The following is a 17361-nucleotide window of genomic DNA, read 5'->3' as shown; positions in this document are numbered from 1 at the left end:
CAATCAGATTTATTAATTAATGCTAGTGAAGTTACAAATATAAAATCAAAATCTGAAGAAATAGGATTCAGTTTTTCAAATCTATTGCTTAAGTCATTAATAAGAACAGCCAAAACCTACTTTATTTCAATACAAAATTGTTATTGGGCAGATAAATTGAAATCCTCTGAAGATTCGTATAGTGTTATTCTTATTTTCTCTCTTCTTTCATTTGGAAAAGTAGCTGGTATATCCATTTTTTCTGCTGTGGTAGCAGCATATGCGAAAATATCTTAGAATTCCCTTTCCCATATTTCTTGGAGATTTTTTTTTTATCAATCCGCTTATTAATTGGGACTACAGCACCTTAATCTTCTGACTGGCTATGGAAAGCAGTGGGCCAGCACGACTTCTCATTATATGGGATAGGTAGTTACATAGGTTTTAAGGGCTATTCACATTGCGGAATGGGAATCCCTTTAACCCTTAATTCATGCTTTCTAATTGCCTAATGGCCGTGGGGGGGAAACAATGCATACAATGTTATCTCTCATAATCCATTTGTTATATAGAAATTTTCTTCATTCTACAGAAAGTATTTTAAATGTAAAATGTAAACCAAGAAGAATTCAAAAAATTCACTGTGAAGAGGTTTGTTAACCAGTGGTCTGACTCTTAATTAAATCAAAAATGAAATAATTTTATAGTACATGCTGGCCCAGTGCACCCTTAAAATTCTGCACCTGGGGGGGCTGGGGCCCCGGCTCTGTGACTGTGTGATGTTTGTTTGTATTTGGTTTTTAGGAGCATTAGTAACTAAGGCCATATTGCTCCGGAGATATGCAGTAGTCATTCCTTGACCTTTCCGCATCCTCCGTATTTGGTGGTCACAGGCTCGAACCCCAGTCTAATCAAGACGCCGTGTTCTACGCACTGCTGCTCCTGCCCACCTGGCTACGGAGGCACCGAATGTGTGATGTTGCTTCGCAGCAAAATATATTTTTCAACTGTTTTACTTCTAGAAGACAAAAATAATTTCAGAAGTGCATATACACCAATGGGCCAAAACATTATGATCACCTACCTAATATGATGTTGGTCTTCCCCGTGCAGCCAAAACAGCTCGTTCCCTGCGAGGCATGGATGCTACAAAATTTCTAAATGTGTTTTGTGGTATCTGGTACGAATATGTAACCAGCAGATCCTTTAACTTCAGTAAAATCTGAGACGCTGCAGATCGGAGTTGCTGTTCCAACACAAACCACAGATGCTCGATGTGATTGATCGTCTGGGGAATTTGGAGGCCAGGGCAATACCTCCTGCTGAAAGACGGCACCACCAGAGGGGAAGACTGTTGCCATGAAAGGGTGTACCTTGTCAGCAATGATGTTTAGGTAGGTGGTAGATGTCAGAATGCCCAGCACATGGATGACTGGATCCAGGCTATCTCAGCAGAACATCGCTCGAAGCATGACATTGCCGTCACCAGCTTGTTTTCGTCCCACGGTGCATCCAGGGACCATCACTTCCCCAGGTAAATGACATACATGTACCCGGCCATCCACATGGTGCAACAGGAAACATGATTCATTGGACCAGACAACCTTCTTCCAATCACGCAAGGTCCAGTTTCGATGCTCGCTTGCCCATTGTAGGCTCTGATGAAGCGTGATTAGCATGGGCACTTGGAGCGGCCTGTGGCTACGCAGCCCCATTTTCAACAGGGTTCGATGTACTGTGTTTTGTGACACATTACTCCCATCACCAACATTCCAATTACCGGCGAGTTGTGCCACAGTCGCCCTTCTGTTGCCACATACCATCCAGGAGAGCCTTTGCTCACCTCTAGCATCGATGAGCAGTGGTCATCCAACACCATGCTGGCAGTTCATAGGTATCCCCGCCTCAGACCACTTTCAGTAGGTACTAACCACAGCTGACTGTGAGCACCCCACCAGCTGTGCCGTTTCGAATATGCTCTGACCCAGTCGTCTGGCCATTGCAATTTGGCCTTTGTCAAACTCGCTTAAGTCCGCTACCTTTCCTGTCTGAAGAACAAGAGTAACACTGATTAACAGAGCTCATAGGTTCCCCCTCCTCGGACCACTTTCAGTAGGTACTAACCACAGCTGACTGTGAGCACCCCACCAGCTGTGCCGTTTCGAATATGCTCTGACCCAGTCGTCTGGCCATTGCAATTTGGCCTTTGTGAAACTCGCTTAAGTCCGCTGCCTTTCCTGTCTGAAGAACAAGAGTAACACTGATTAACAGAGCTCAGTATCAGGTGTTTTTGTTATACCATGTCCCGACCTGCGCATGCACTGTAGTTTCACCTGCAGTGGCTTCAGTTTGCATAACAACTCGCTGGTCATAATGTTTTGGCTCATCGGTGTATTGTATTCTGTTTTGTCAGTGTTGTGCAAAATAATGCACTGCCTTGTATTACTTGTTCTTGATAGGTGCCTATCAAGAACATTTTCAAGACAATTATTTCTGCTGGAACACTTCTTTTCCAATGCTACCTAACTTCATTTGATACCTCCTGGACATCTTTAATGAGTTGAGTGTATTTCCCATCCATGTGCATGTTTTGGGTATGCCAAATTAATCCATTGAGTCACATAAAGGTATTTTTTTTATCCCTTTTGCTTTTTTAATTTTGTACACTCAATTCTTTTCATTCAGAAGTAACTCAGTGCTTTTCAGAGTAATTTTTTTTCTGTGGTTTTTTGTTAAAAATTAAGAAATATTTTGGCAGAGTTGATCCTAAAATATGATATGTGTGTAATTTCATGTGGCTACCAGAGGGTGATTAGAGTGGAGGAAGAGTTCTTAATGAAACTTATCAGTTACAAGCATGAATATCTTTGTGTGTAACAGTAGGGTACAGTGCTACGTTACAAACCTCATCTAATTGATATTTGTGGCATTCTTTCCATCTTTGAAATTGCATGCATATTTCAAAAGCTTATCTGTTAGGCAATTAAAAGATTCATAGCCTCATGTATAATGCAAAACATAATGCTTAAAATTGATGAACATATCCTAAAAATTAAATATGGGGAATACCATGCTCTTATAAAAGTATTACATTCCACATTATTCCCCACCATTATCATCAGACAGTATATCAAAAATTTTTTTTCCATGCATTTGCTTGGGTTTCTTGAATATCCTTCATTATTTACAAGAGTGGTCATAACTGTGTTCTTGAGTACAAAAGTGATCTAACAACCCATTTAAAATAATAGGTCATTAGACTGTTTGTAGACAATAGCAGAAATATGACATGTAGTAATTAGCATCTAAATTTCTCTTATAAGTACTAATGTTGGCTACAAGGTTAAACATATCTATAGATTAAGACTAATCTTATATAACTAGAGTGGGCCAGTAAATCAGAGTGTCTTATATTGGGGATTTTAACTTCCCAGATATTGACTGGAACTTATGGGTTGGTCACTCGCACACTAGCAGAGCTTTTCTGGATTTATTGGATGATTGTTTTCTACAGCAGCATGTTAGAGGCAACCAGAGGGAGTAACACTCTTGATCTGATTATCAGCAGTGATTATTTATGCATTAAGAATTTACAGGTAAAGGAACCACTAGGTGGCAGTGACCATAGTGTACTGATGTGGGATTTAATTATTAAAGATGTAACTACCATCAGGGGTAAAGGGAAGGGTTTTTGCTTTCATAAAGGTGACTACAGTGGTCTCAGAGATTTTTTAAATTCTATACAGTGGGACCCGACTGATGATGCTACCAATGACAAATTGTAAATGGGAAGCAATCTTGGAAGCTACTAGGCTTTTTGTTCCTACTAAGAAATACTGCTCTAGATTCAGGCCCAAATGGATGTCAGATGAACTGAGACTCGTGGCAGAGAAGAAAAATACATGGAATGCCCATAAATTGTCATGTGACACAGAAGCTTATGGTAGATATAAGCTAGTCTGTAATCAAGTCACAAAGGAGTTTAGGCAAGCAAAGGCAGATTATGAGAAATCTTTGGCAATGGAATCAAAGAAAAATAGCAAAGATTTCTTTACTTATGTAAATTCTAGAAGGAAAGGGATGAATCAGATTGAACTACTTGATATCAGTGGTTTGACTGTAGATGATCATTCTCAGATAGCTGCCAAACTAAATAGGTACTTTGCTTCTACATTTACACATGAGGAGTTATTCAAGGAGGAGAAGGCCAGATGTTTATCAAACTCTAACAGGGAGTTAGATTATTTTGTAACAACTGAGAGCAAAGTGCAGAAGAAATTATTGAAGTTAAACATAAGAAAGACACCTGGGGCGGATGGGATCTATCCAGTTATATTAAAGGAGTTACCAAAGGAAGTAAGCAATCCCTTAGCCATAATTATGAGAGCATCCTTGGGACTCAGGGGAAGTCCCGATGGACTGGAGATGTGCAAATGTATCTCCAATTCACAAAGGGGGATCAAAGGGGGATACAAGTAATTACAGACCTGTTAATTTGACTTCTGTTCCAGGGAAAATAATGGAGTCACTGGTTAAAGAAGCATTGCAGGATCATCTAGACACAGCTTGGGTTTGTTAAAGGGAAGTCTTGTCTGACCAATTTGATTGGATACTACGACGTGGTCACAAAGGAGCTGGATGCAAAAAATAATTTTGATATATACTTGGATTTTAGGAAACCTTTGATACTTTTGCACATGAAGACTACTGTACAAATTGGAGCAGTATGACATTAAGGGCAAAATGCTGCTATGGATAAAGGGATGGTTGAGTGGAAGAAGACAGAGTTGTAAACAATGGACACTGCTCTTAGTGGACTAATGTTATTAGTGGAGTCCCCCAGTGTTCAGTGTTTGGGTCCATTGTTTTCTGTATATATTAATGATATTGATGAAGGTCATCATCATCATCAGCCATTTTCAATCCACTGCAGGATGAAGGCCTCTCCAGCAACTTTCCAGTTCCTTCTGTTTTTAGCACTGGCCATCCATTTACTACTCAAAAACTCATGAATTTCATCTATCCACCTCCGCCTTTGTCTTCCAGGTTTTCTTCTAGCTCCTCTTGGGTACCATTCTGTTATTTTCTTAGTCCATCTGTCATCATGTCTTCGAGCTATGTGTCCTGCCCAAGACCATTTTAGTTCTTTAGTTTTGATAAGAATGTCCTTTACTTGAGTTTGCTGCCTAATCCATGTGTTTCTCTTCTTATCTAACAGTCTGATTCCCAATATAATTCGTTCCATTCTTCGCTGTGTAGTTCTTAGCTTCTCTTCCATTCTTTTGGTGAGTGCCCAAGTTTCACTTCCATAAGTCATGGTGGGGAGTATACATTGATTCATTATTTTACGTTTCAGACAAACTGGGATATTGCTCTTCAGTATGTGACTATATTTCCTGAATGCTATCCATCCAAAATTTATTCTTCTCTTGACTTCCAGCCATTTATCATTATTACAGCTAATAACTTGTCCCAGATAAGTATATGACTCCACCTTTTCAATTACTGCTCCTTCAATCATTATTTTCCTTTCCGTGGCATACTTGTTCATCATTACTTTTGTTTTAGCCATATTCATCTTTAGTCCAAAATCCTTACTAACTGTGCATAACTGATTAAGATTTTCCTCTAATTCTTTGGGATCGTGGCTTATGACCACAATGTCATCTGCAAATCGTAAATGGTTTAGGTACTCTCCGTTCACATTGACTCCTTTCTGTGACCAGTCTAATCTTCTGAAAGCTTCCTCAAGGGCAGCAGTAAACAGCTTCGGCGATATTGTGTCTCCTTGTCGAACTCCTTTCTCGATTTTAAATTTGCTACTGTCTTTGTCTTGTCTAATAAAGGATGTAGCACTCTCATATATTTTCTTCAAAATCATAATATATGGAGTATCTATGCCTTGTCTTTCCAGTGCCCGAAACATTGCCTTATGCTGTATGGAGTCAAATGCCATTTCATAATCCACAAATGCTAGGCATAATGGTGTTTTATATTCATTTGCTTTCTCCATTAGCTGTGATATTACGTGAAGGTGATCCATAGTTGAGAATCCTGTCCTAAAGCCAGCTTGCTCTTTCGGTTGATTCTCATCAAGTATTCTTTCTAATCTGTTAGTAATGACCCTTGTGAACAACTTGTAGATATGGGATAACAAGCTAATTGGTCTATAATTTCCAATTTCTGATTTGTCTCCTTTCTTATGCAGCAAAACTATGATTGCATTATTCCACTGCTTAGGCATCACACCTTTTCTAATGCACTTTGTGAAGAGCCTTGCCAGTTTTTGTGTTATGTCTCTTCCTCCCAATTTTAACAACTCTACAGTAACTTCATCTTCCCCGGGCATTTTCTTCAATGCATGTTCTACCTCATCAGGAAGAATATCGGGTATGTCGTGTGTGTTGCTACTTTGCAATCCATCTTCCTCACTGCTGGTATCATTCCCTCGCTCCTTGTATAATTCTCTATAGTAGTCTTCTGCTATTTGAATTATGCCTTCTCTGCTGTTTATAAGTACACCATCGCTATTCTTCTGTTTCAATATCATTTGTCTTTCTGTATTACTGCTCATGGCTGCTGATTTAAATCCTTTGTTTTCCCTTAATGCTTGTTCTACTTTTCTTGTGTTAAATCTTCTTATGTCCTCTCTGAGTCTCTTTCTAATGGCTTTGCATAACTCAGTATACTCAATTTTCTCCCTGGCAGCGTTTTTCTTGCTCTTCATTTGTCGTCTTTGGTTCATCATGACAAGTGTTTCTTGACTAATTTTTTCTTCTTTGGATTTCTGTTTCCCTATAGGTTTCTTGGGCTTTATCACTTCCAGAAAGTTGTAATATTCCTCGTCGATATCTTGGTCCTGAGCAGTCTGCAGAAGCTCAAACTTGTTCTTAAGTTCCAGTACATACTGCTTTTTCTCCTCCTCTGTTATTTCAAAGACCTTTGTATTATTTACTCGAGTCAGTTTTTTCCTTTCCTTTCCTACATCTATATCAAGTGTACATCTTACCATTCTGTGATCACTTCCAACATTTACCTTATTCAGGACGGTAACATCATTCACAATATATCTTCTGTTAGTGAGGATGAAGTCGATCTCATTAGTTGTTAATCCATTTGGACTCTTCCATGTCCACTTTCTGTTCACCCTTTTCTTGAAAAAAGTGTTCATTACTGACATTCCTTGAGATTCTGCAAATTCCACAAGTCTTTCACCTCTTTTATTTCTTTCACCAATTCCAAAATTTCCTATAGTTCCTCTTTCTGCGCTGTTTTGCCTTTTTCCAACCTTAGCATTGAAGTCGCCCATAATAATAGTGTAGTGGGTTTTCTGCTCATCTAGAAGGCTCTCAATTTCAGTGTACATTTCTTCAACCTCTTCATCATCATGGCTCGATGTTGGTGCATAAATCATTATAATCTTTAGCTTGTACCTCTTAGAAATCTTGAGTATTAGTCTTGACACCCTTGGTGATGTACTTTTGAATTCCAAAATGTTGTTTTTAAAATCTTTATGGACCAGAAACCCAACTCCACCTTCACTCCTTTCACTGTTTCCATTGGTGTACAGCAGATTTCCACTTGATAAACTTATAAGTGATTCATTTCTTCTTCTTGTTTCAGCCAAACCGATGATATTCCAATTCACATTTTCTAATTCCTTTTCCAGCTCTAATATCCTGTCTTCACCGATGAGTGATCGTACGTTATAACAGGCCAAGTTCAATTTCCGTGCATGGCAGCCTGGTCGTACCCAGAGATTCTTAGCACCCTCTGCTTCCACTCTGATCCTCTCGCTGCCGTAAGAGGGAGAGTGAAAGCTGCTGGGGACTGAGGGCCATTTGTATTGTTGTGCTCTCATTGCTGGAGGGTTTGGTCTTTTCCTCTTCACGCTGACCAGGCCTCTTGAAGAGAACCACTCTACACGTTCGTTGCCACCTAAGTGACGTAACAGGGCTTACCATCGAGAAGGTGTGCATGAGTGGATTTTAGGGAGGCAGGCCAACCGGACTTCTCCTAAATCTTCTGTAATAGAGAGATATTGGATCCATCAGTGTTTTAGGCTGAGTGTCTGATAACACACAGGATACCTGTTCCCCTCTAAGCCCCTTGATGAAGGTATATCAGGCTTAATGTCAAAGTTTGCAGATGATACAAAAGTTGAGAGGGTTGTTAATAACAGTAATGACAGTATGCTGCTGCAACAGGATCTGGAAAAGTTGAGCAGATAGACTTTTTCTTCTTTGGATTTCTTTTTACCTATGAGTTCTTGGGCTTTATCACCTTCAGAAAGTTGTATTCCTCGTAAATATCTTGGTCCTGAAATTCCTGCATAAGCTCAAACTTGTTCCTAAAATTCAGTACATATTGCTTTTTCTCCTCTCTGTTATCTGAAAGACCTTCATATTATTTACTCGAGTCAGTTTTTTCATTTCTTTTGTTACATCTATATTAATTGTGCGTCTTACCATTCTGTGATCACTTCCAATGTTTACCTTGTTCAGGATGGCAACATCATTCACAATATTTCTTCTGTTAATGAGGATGAGGTCAATTCATTAGTTGTTAATCCATTTGGGCTCTTCAAAGTCCACTTTCTGTTTACCCTTTTCTTGAAAAAAGTACTGACATTCCTCAAGATTCTGCAAATTCCACAAGTCTTTCACCAATTACAAAATTTCTTATAGTTCCATTTCTGTGCTGTTTTCTACTGTGCTCAGCACAGTAGAAAGTGTACATTTCTGCAGCCGTTTCATTATTATGGCTCAATGTTGGTGTATATAGCATTATAACCTTTAGTTTGTACCTCCTAGAAATCATGAGTAGTAGTCTTGAAACCCTTGGTGATGTACTTTTGAATTCCAAAATATTGTTTTTAATATCTTTATGGATGAGAAATTCCAACTCGGCCTTGACTCTTTTCACTATTTCCATTGGTGTACAGCAGATTTCCATTTGATAAACTTGATTCATTTCCTTTTCTTGTTTCAGCTAAGCACATTATATTCCAATTCACATTTTCTTATTTCTTTTCCAGCTCTAATATCCTATATTCACCAATGAGCAACCTTACATTGCAACAGGCTGCTTTAATTTACTATTTTACTTTAATAGTAATAAAATTCAAGCCTGCCTTGTACCATTTAAGAAAATTGTTTCATCTTTGTTTACCTTCAGCATTATCTAGATGCATCTGTACAGAATTCAGATTTATCTGTTTGGAATTACTTTAACCTCCCTTCGCAGAAATATGTTACACCACTAACATCCTTGCCATTTTGAAAGCTGGGCTTCATCTTTTTCTCCCACCTTTATTTTGAACAACTGTCCCTATTGAAATTCTCAAGATATCCCATAATCAAATTCTCACATCTGGGGTAGTGCTGCTAAAATGTCCTTAAAAATCCTTGATTCTATCCAAAAGAAAGTAGATAGTTTAATCGGTGACTCTTCTTTCACTAGTCTACTGTATTCATTATCACCGCAACATTCTTTCTGTTGTTTCCTTTTCTACAGAACATTTTCTTTGAACATTCTAATTCTATCTGAATTATCACTTTTAAATCTGACACTCTCCTCAATCAGTTAAAACATGCATCAACCAACCAGATCACAGCTCCAAACCCACTAAACTAACTTGCCATTTGTTCATTCATTTATAGTTTCTCAAAATTACAACTTATACATGAGCACTGCCAACAGGTTTCTTTTCTCTCAACTTTTGATCTACCCATGGTACTAGAGTGCTGTAAGTTTAGATAATCTTGTGTTATATAGTAAAAAACAATATAAAACTGGAACTTTTTACTTACATTATCTGAATTGTAAAATTTAAAATTGGATTTTCAGTTGGTTTGTATTATGATTTTATTTATTTTCTTTTTAGGGACTCTCGAAGATTTAGAAGATGGATGGAATATGCCAGCAGAAAATGGAGAAAATATGGAAGGAAAATTGAGTGAAGGAGCTACTTATTTAATTAGAAAAATGTTTAGTGGAGAAGCAAAACATTCCATTCCAGCTGATGTCACTCCCAAACTGCCAGAAACAGCACCAGTAAATAATACCAATAGAGATGTAAATGAAAATCACAGAAATACAGAAAAAACAGAGACTGAACATAAGAGCAAAAAGGAAAAAATTTTATCACCCACTAAAGAACCATCTAAAGACAGTGCAGTAATTAGTGATGATAAAAGTGAAACTGGAACATACACAGTAGAAAGCGAACTTAATGATTCTGCTGTGGAAGAGGCAAGGCAAAAGATTGATGAAGTGTTTGGAGTTCTTTTGCCTTCTGGAAGTGGATCTGCAACTTATCCTCCTGTTATACAGCGTGAAAAAGAGGTATGTGTAAGATTATAAGACTTATAAAGTTTAAAGCAGTGATTACCAATCTGTCAGTTACAATAACTCCAAATCGGAGTTATTGTTACTGACAGCCTGGTAATTACTGTTGTTGATGCTTGTGCTGGCTAACTGACTAGCATCTTTCCTTTAAAAATTATTCCTCCCAGCCCCCTACCCTATAAAACCTAACAGGAACTGCTGGTTTGGTTAAAACGTATATACATACAAGGAGTCATATTAACAAACTTTTATGTCGGGTCAGTATTAATCATTGCCGTCCTTTGAGATGTCAAAGCTGGCTTTGGGAGGTTCCCCATCCCAGAATTGCACTTCAGCCACCCTACACCTCATTTCAAAGAAGACATTTTAGAACTCATTGGTCTCATAGCTGGACAAATTTATTTATAATTCAAAGAGGAATTCTACCTGCAGAAGAAGAGGATAACTTTGGAATTATCTTATTTTTTCTTATTAACTCTGTAGTGCAGTGCTTTCCAAACTTTTTTGACACTGACATGCTATGTATGTGCCAAACAATTCACCACCCCACCTACAATTTTGTTATTATTTAATATATCCCAGCATTTTCTTATTCCTTATCTATAAGTTAGTAAATGCAGTGGCACTCAACTTGCTTTGTTTTAGGCCAAAAACATGAACTGAAGAGTAAGGGAGAAGGCAAGATGTGTAGTACTAAGCACAAGCTTAACAAGGCCATTTGAAAGAACTACTATTTCAGTTATTAGATTTCAAACAGAAAGAATGTGTATAAAACTTGCCTGACACTGAGTATAAAGTACATGGCCAAATAAATGTCATAAATTTTTAATTCGTTAGTTATAACTAACAAATTGCAGTTATCAGTATATGCAGTTAAAAGAAATAAAAGCAAAGACAGTAGTGTGATATGATGTCAAAATTTGGCAATGCTATTTGGGATACGATGCAGCATGTTGGTGTATCACAATGCCCATTTTTTTTTTTTTTTTTTTTGAAAAGCTCTAATCTAGTGAAGTCTAATAGCAGGTGTGTGGTTGATTTTATACACCATTCAGTTGTTTTGGGATTAGCATTAGTAGAGGCATATGATGCAAGAGAGGGAAAAAAAAAAAAAAAAATTTTTTTTTTTTTTTTTTTTTTTTTTTTGCTCCCATTTCACCCCTCCATTTGTTCCAAATGCCTGTCCAGCTCAGCCTTAAATTTATTTAGGCTATTAGCTTTCACAACAAAAGATGGAAGCCTGTTCTACCAATCAACTACCAGCTGGCTAAAGGCAAATTTCCACACATCTATTCTACAACTGTCTTTCCTCAATTTTAATCTATGCTCCCTCAGGTTCTTAGTCTGAGCAAGAGGAAGAATCCCATCAGCATTCAGCTTGCTCAACCCATTCAAGGCCTTATACAGCTCAATCAGATTACCTTGCAGGTGCCTACTCTTCTGGCACTGCAATTTGCAGAACTTAAGCCTTTCTTGGTGAGAGCACCAATTTGTTCCCCTCACCAATCTTGTTGCCCTTCTTTGTACTCGTTCTAGCAACTCTACATCCTTCCTAAAATGAGGCCTCCAGACCTGTACACAGTATTCTAAGTGTGGCCTGACCATTGCCTTGTATAACGAGATAATCACCTCCCTGTCTCTGCTAGCAAAATTCCTATATATCATTGACAAGACTCCATAACCTGCCCTGGCAGCCTGTCTGCACTGCTCAAGATAAAAGGTAAATAGTTTAAACTGTACACTTCGTAATTTTATTCTTGACACTAGTATTTGTAGTGGGAAATGGTGTGAGGAAGCAAGCTTATACGGTATTGGGGAGGGGGAATACTTCCCATGTTGCCTGTCCGTCCCATCTAATAATTTATCTAATTCTTTCTGAAATTTCTTCAGTCTGCTATTTCCATAACACTAGATGAAAGTTTGTTCCAAAAATCAACTATCTTCTGGCTGAAAGTAAATTTATGCACATCTATCCTGTAAAGGGGCTTAAACTGAGGATGGATGGTCACATTCATTTAATTTTTTTTTTTTTTCCAATTTTATTAGCTGCTTGCTAATAAAATATGAAAAAAAATATATATGAATGTGACCATCCATCCTCAGTTTCAGTTAAATCCCCTCTATGTGTGTTGTCTAAGCAAGGTTGGGGATGCCATCAAACATTTAGCTTATGCAATCAATTCACAATCAGCTCTCTGTGCAGTGTGCATAGTTTCCAGATGCTGTAGTTTGGAGATATGAGGTCTGAAGTCAAAACTAAATACCTTTGAAATCTGATTGACATTTGTAACACTTTGAATGGATTGAGTGGATAAATATTATTCCCAAACTGACATATTTCAGTGCTTCATCAGTGTATACATCAGCAGTGCATTATTTTTATTGTCTGAGTAATGAAAATAAAAAGAGATTTAATATAAATAAACTAAATAAAAGAGAAGTCAAAAAGAACTACATAAGAGAACTAGAACAAAAACTTAATGCCCAAGGAAATGGAATGAGCCAAGATGTAGAACACTGGAATCACATTAAAAGTAGCATCAAAGAAACATTGGAATTCAAAGAAAGCAAAAAAAAAATAACTGGTTTAACAATACTTGTGAAGAAAAAGAAGGGTGACAGGCTAAACTCTCTCCAAAATCCATTAGATAATGAAGCTGAACAAAGGCACGGAGACAGCTGTAAGGAAACTAGGAAGGTAATTAGACAACAGACAATTTCAACAAGAACAACTGAAGGAAATTAAAAATCAATATGCTTCAAATAACCAAAGAAAATTCTATCAAGCAGTTAAAAAAAAAACAAAAATCAGGAATCCAAATGCTGACTACTATAATTAAGGACAAAAAGAACCAGCTACTATCTACTGATGACACAATTGCTGAAAGATGGAGAGAGTGCTTTAGTCAACTGCTAAATTGTGAAACACCTACTCTAACCTTTGAGCGGAGCCATATATATCTACCTGCAATGTAGAAACACCTATACCTACATTAGAAGAAATACAAGAAAACATAGAACTGCTAAAAAATAATAAAGCTCCAGGCCTGGATGGAATTGCCTCAGAATTAATTAAAAATAGAGGGAAAACTATATGAATTAATCATATTAATATGGGAAAAGGAAGAAATACCAGCGGAATGGAAGAACTCGCTAATATTACCAATTTATAAAAAAGGAGATATAAAGGAGTGTCATAACTATAGAGGAATATCTCTACTCTGTACATGCTACAAAATTCTTTCAAACATTCTACTAAAAAAAATTACTCCATTTGCTGAAGTTAACATGGGTGAATACCAAGCAGGATTCTGAAAGAATAGATCTACTATAGACCACATCTTTATATTAAGACAAATATTGGAAAATAAATGGGAATACAACCAACCAGTGCATAACCTTTTTATTGATTTTAAAAAAGCCTATGATAGTATCCACAGAGAAAGCTTATGGAATATACTAAAATAGTTTGGTATTCCATAAAAATTGATAAATCTGATAAAGGTGTTCATGGATGGTAGTAGGAGTATTGTTCTTTCAAATGGAACCAAATCAGATGCATTCAATATCACAACAGGCTTACGACAGGGTGATGCCCTCTCACCAATTCTTTTTAATCTTGCTTTAGAGAAATGTATCAGGGAAACAAATAAAGAAGGTACAGATAGAACAATGATCCTAGGATTTGCAGATGACACAGATCTAGTTAGCAACAATCTGGGAAATATATAAAATACATTTAAAAAGATTAAGAACAGCCTGGAAAAATTGGACTCCAAATTAACCAAGAAAAAAAACTGAATATTTAAAAGTCGCAAGAAGTGATAATAACCAAGACATGAATTTTATAATTGATAATTTGAACTTTAAAAATGTAACTTCATTCAGATATTTAGGCTCAACGATAAATAGTGGAAAAAATACCAGCATAGAAGTTAAGGCTAGAATCCAGGCAGGAAATAGAGCATATTTTTCAATTCAGCATCTTCTGTACTCTAAAATATTATCGCATAGACTTAAAATAGATCTATATAAAACCTGCATTAGACACATAGTGCTATATGGAGCAGAAACCTGGAACACAACTATCCACGATAATAATATGGTACAATGATTTGAAATAAAATACTTAGATAGACATTTGGGCCCATTAAAGACAACCTAATGGAAGAATGGAGAAAAAGGCATAACATAGACATCTACGGCATATCATTTGTCTCCTATCAGAGCCATGCAGGTTGAATTTCTTCTTATCTGAGAAAATAACTGACTTCCACTGCACAGGGGACCATTTGACATTCTCCTTACACCAAATTAATTATGCCTTTTTCATTTTTTGTGTGAGAAGGGGCTTGTTTTAGGACAACGGGCTACAAGGCCATTTTTGAAGAGGCAGCCTTCTGACCGTTACTGCACTTGCTACCACTCCTGTATGTTCTTTTCAGCTCAGACGTTACGGTTTTTAAGGCATAAGCACTCAAAACGTCCTGTCCTGTTTTGGCATACAGACTCGTTTGCGTCCGGTTCCTTTTTTCCTATCAACAGAACCAGTATTCTTGAGTGTGGAAAGAAATCTACTCACTGTAGACTGATTACAAGACACTCTATAAGCAATATGATGGGAAGAACATCCTTCCTTACGTAAAGCAACAATAGCACTCTTTCTTCGTGGCGTCAACTGCACGTAACTCGCCATCCTGACAGTCAATTGATGACTGCAACTCTTGCAGAGCATGTTTATATAGCTGAAAGTAACAGCTGATGCAATATAACTTCATTACCTAAGTGTGTCAATCTTATCTGATGCAATCTGTAAGAAATATTGCCATATACTTACATTAATCAGACAACAATTACAATTTTAAGGGGTGATTCACTTTCTTTGAACACCAGTGTATTAGTGAAATAATAAATAAATTTTATTATGCATAATGAAAATATGATTGGTTGGTATTGTAACCTGTTACAAGCCACTGATGAATTGACTTATTTTGATCCTTTGGCATTTTAAACCAACCTTTGGTGATATGTGGATGGTTTGAGAGTCATAGCAGTTTCATCCACAAACAGCTACAACTCTTTCTGGATGAATTGCTGTTTATTTGTAGCACTTCAATCAGAATTGTTTTTTTGAAATTACTGTTATACCCTTGAAGCCATATGTTAACAATTAACAATTGTTTTTTTAAACAGCTATCCAATGTGCATGGAACAATTCAAAGAATGTTAGGCCTGAAGCAAGGTAAGAATTTTTTTTTTTTTAGTTAAAAGAATATTTCCTTTAAATATTTTAATCATGCTACAGGAAAAGAATTAGTTAATTAGCATTATATATCTGATTTATCACTTATATCAAAATGATCATGATCGTTATGAACCACATATTGTCAGCCCCACTGTATGTTTGACAATATAACCAGACCTAGTGCTAGGGTGCCACAGGTACTACCTGAAATAGGTGCTGCTAGATGCACTACTTTATATATATATATATATATATATATATATATATATATTCATGTTACTATACAATATGAATTAGGCAGTGTTACAAGGTTTTGCCTCAGGTGCCGCAAATGCTAGTACCAGCCCTGAACATAACCATAACAATATTAACTCATCTGGCACATGTGATTTTTCAACATGATCATATGAGGTAAGTTTTTATCCTAATCTATCTGTAGTAGAGGTTACTTCAAATTCCATGATATCCTGTACAAACAAAAACTAGGTATGAGCTTGGGCAATCCTATCTCACCTTACTCACAGAGATTTCTATATTTTCCCTCAAACATATCCTTTGACAATGTCCACTTTAAACCTGTACCTTAGATCCACTCTGTAGATATCATTATCATGTGGCTTCAGCATACAAGTACTCAACTTTCATTCGTACATCAAAGCCTCCATCTGCACATCTCTTTAAAAATCAAATTAGAAGCAAACTATCATTTATGGACCTTCTCCATACCAGAACAAACAACACTATTATAACAAAAATATGTAGAAAACTGACTTACATGGGATGTATTCTTTGATTCTCATCCAGCCTTTCTTTAAGTACAAAAATAGACATCCTGAAGGGATGCCTATTGATGACTATATCTTTGAGAAGCTGCCTTCTCTGTAAGGGCCAGGCTCTTGATGTTGAAATACATCAGATGTTGCACATTTTTAAAAACTATGAATATACCCAAAATCTCATTTCTAGAATAATAAACTTCATTAAAGGAAAATTCTCTTAACAATGCTCCATAAAATCTCCCATGAAGAGATGAGCAATTTTTAACCAACCCCTATGCACCATAAATTATTGCAGAAATTGTCAAATAGCTAAAAATATCATTCTTGTATATATGCTAAAAACTACTATACTTAAAGATAAATTGAAAACTCTAACACCAGTTCCTTGTTCCCCCACCCCTTCCAACTAAGATTCTTGTCACTAAAGGTCCAATATGCTATTGGACTTTAGTAACAATTTGGAGATTTCCCAAAAGCCGATAAAAAATATTGCAAGAGATGATACTTTCTTAGAGTTAACATACACACAAAAAAACATTGAAAATTGCCATGTATCTAAATCATATCAAGTTTTTCACTTGGGGCAAAGACCACAGGTGATCCTTTACCAAAATATCAGTCCTATTAACATACAAATGTCACAACTGCAGATGTTCATGGCTCCTATTCAAAGGAGGCATACAAATTGAAAACAGCCCTATGGGTTGTCTTGAGTACTAATTTTAAACTAATAGCATTAACAAAAGACTATTCTGTTATCTGTTTAAAATATGAAACACTAATATGACAGCCTTATACAAGACATATGTCTCCCATCACATTGCAAGTGGGCTCAGTTAATTTGTGAGTATTGAAATATCTCTTAGTAGGAAACAGTTAAAAATTTGAATGTTTAATATGGCAAAGGCTATATGGTGTATGAATATAACTATGTGATCCTATAATATAGCTTTTGTAAAATTAAGTATTAAAAGTTAACTTCTTTACACTGCTTGGCAATTCACATAA

At 36.7% G+C, this 17361-nt stretch overlaps 1 protein-coding gene across 1 annotated transcript in view; it reads left to right on the top strand.

Annotated features, from left to right (window-relative positions):
• The window catches only part of LOC150085042 (uncharacterized), a 186146-nt gene that overhangs the window by 140638 nt on the left and 28147 nt on the right, over positions 1-17361 (top strand). The window contains exons 9-10 of the mRNA XM_090376441.1: positions 9866-10326; positions 15523-15571. Of these exons, the coding sequence (XP_090232567.1) occupies positions 9866-10326; positions 15523-15571 (510 nt within the window). The remainder of the gene's footprint in view (positions 1-9865; positions 10327-15522; positions 15572-17361) is intronic.

This window comes from Mastigoproctus giganteus, chromosome 6 (assembly GCF_048544385.1).
Source record: "Mastigoproctus giganteus isolate SK-2022 chromosome 6, ASM4854438v1, whole genome shotgun sequence".
Taxonomy (NCBI): Eukaryota; Metazoa; Arthropoda; class Arachnida; order Uropygi; family Thelyphonidae; genus Mastigoproctus; species Mastigoproctus giganteus.
This window is presented reverse-complemented; position numbering and strand designations above follow the sequence as displayed.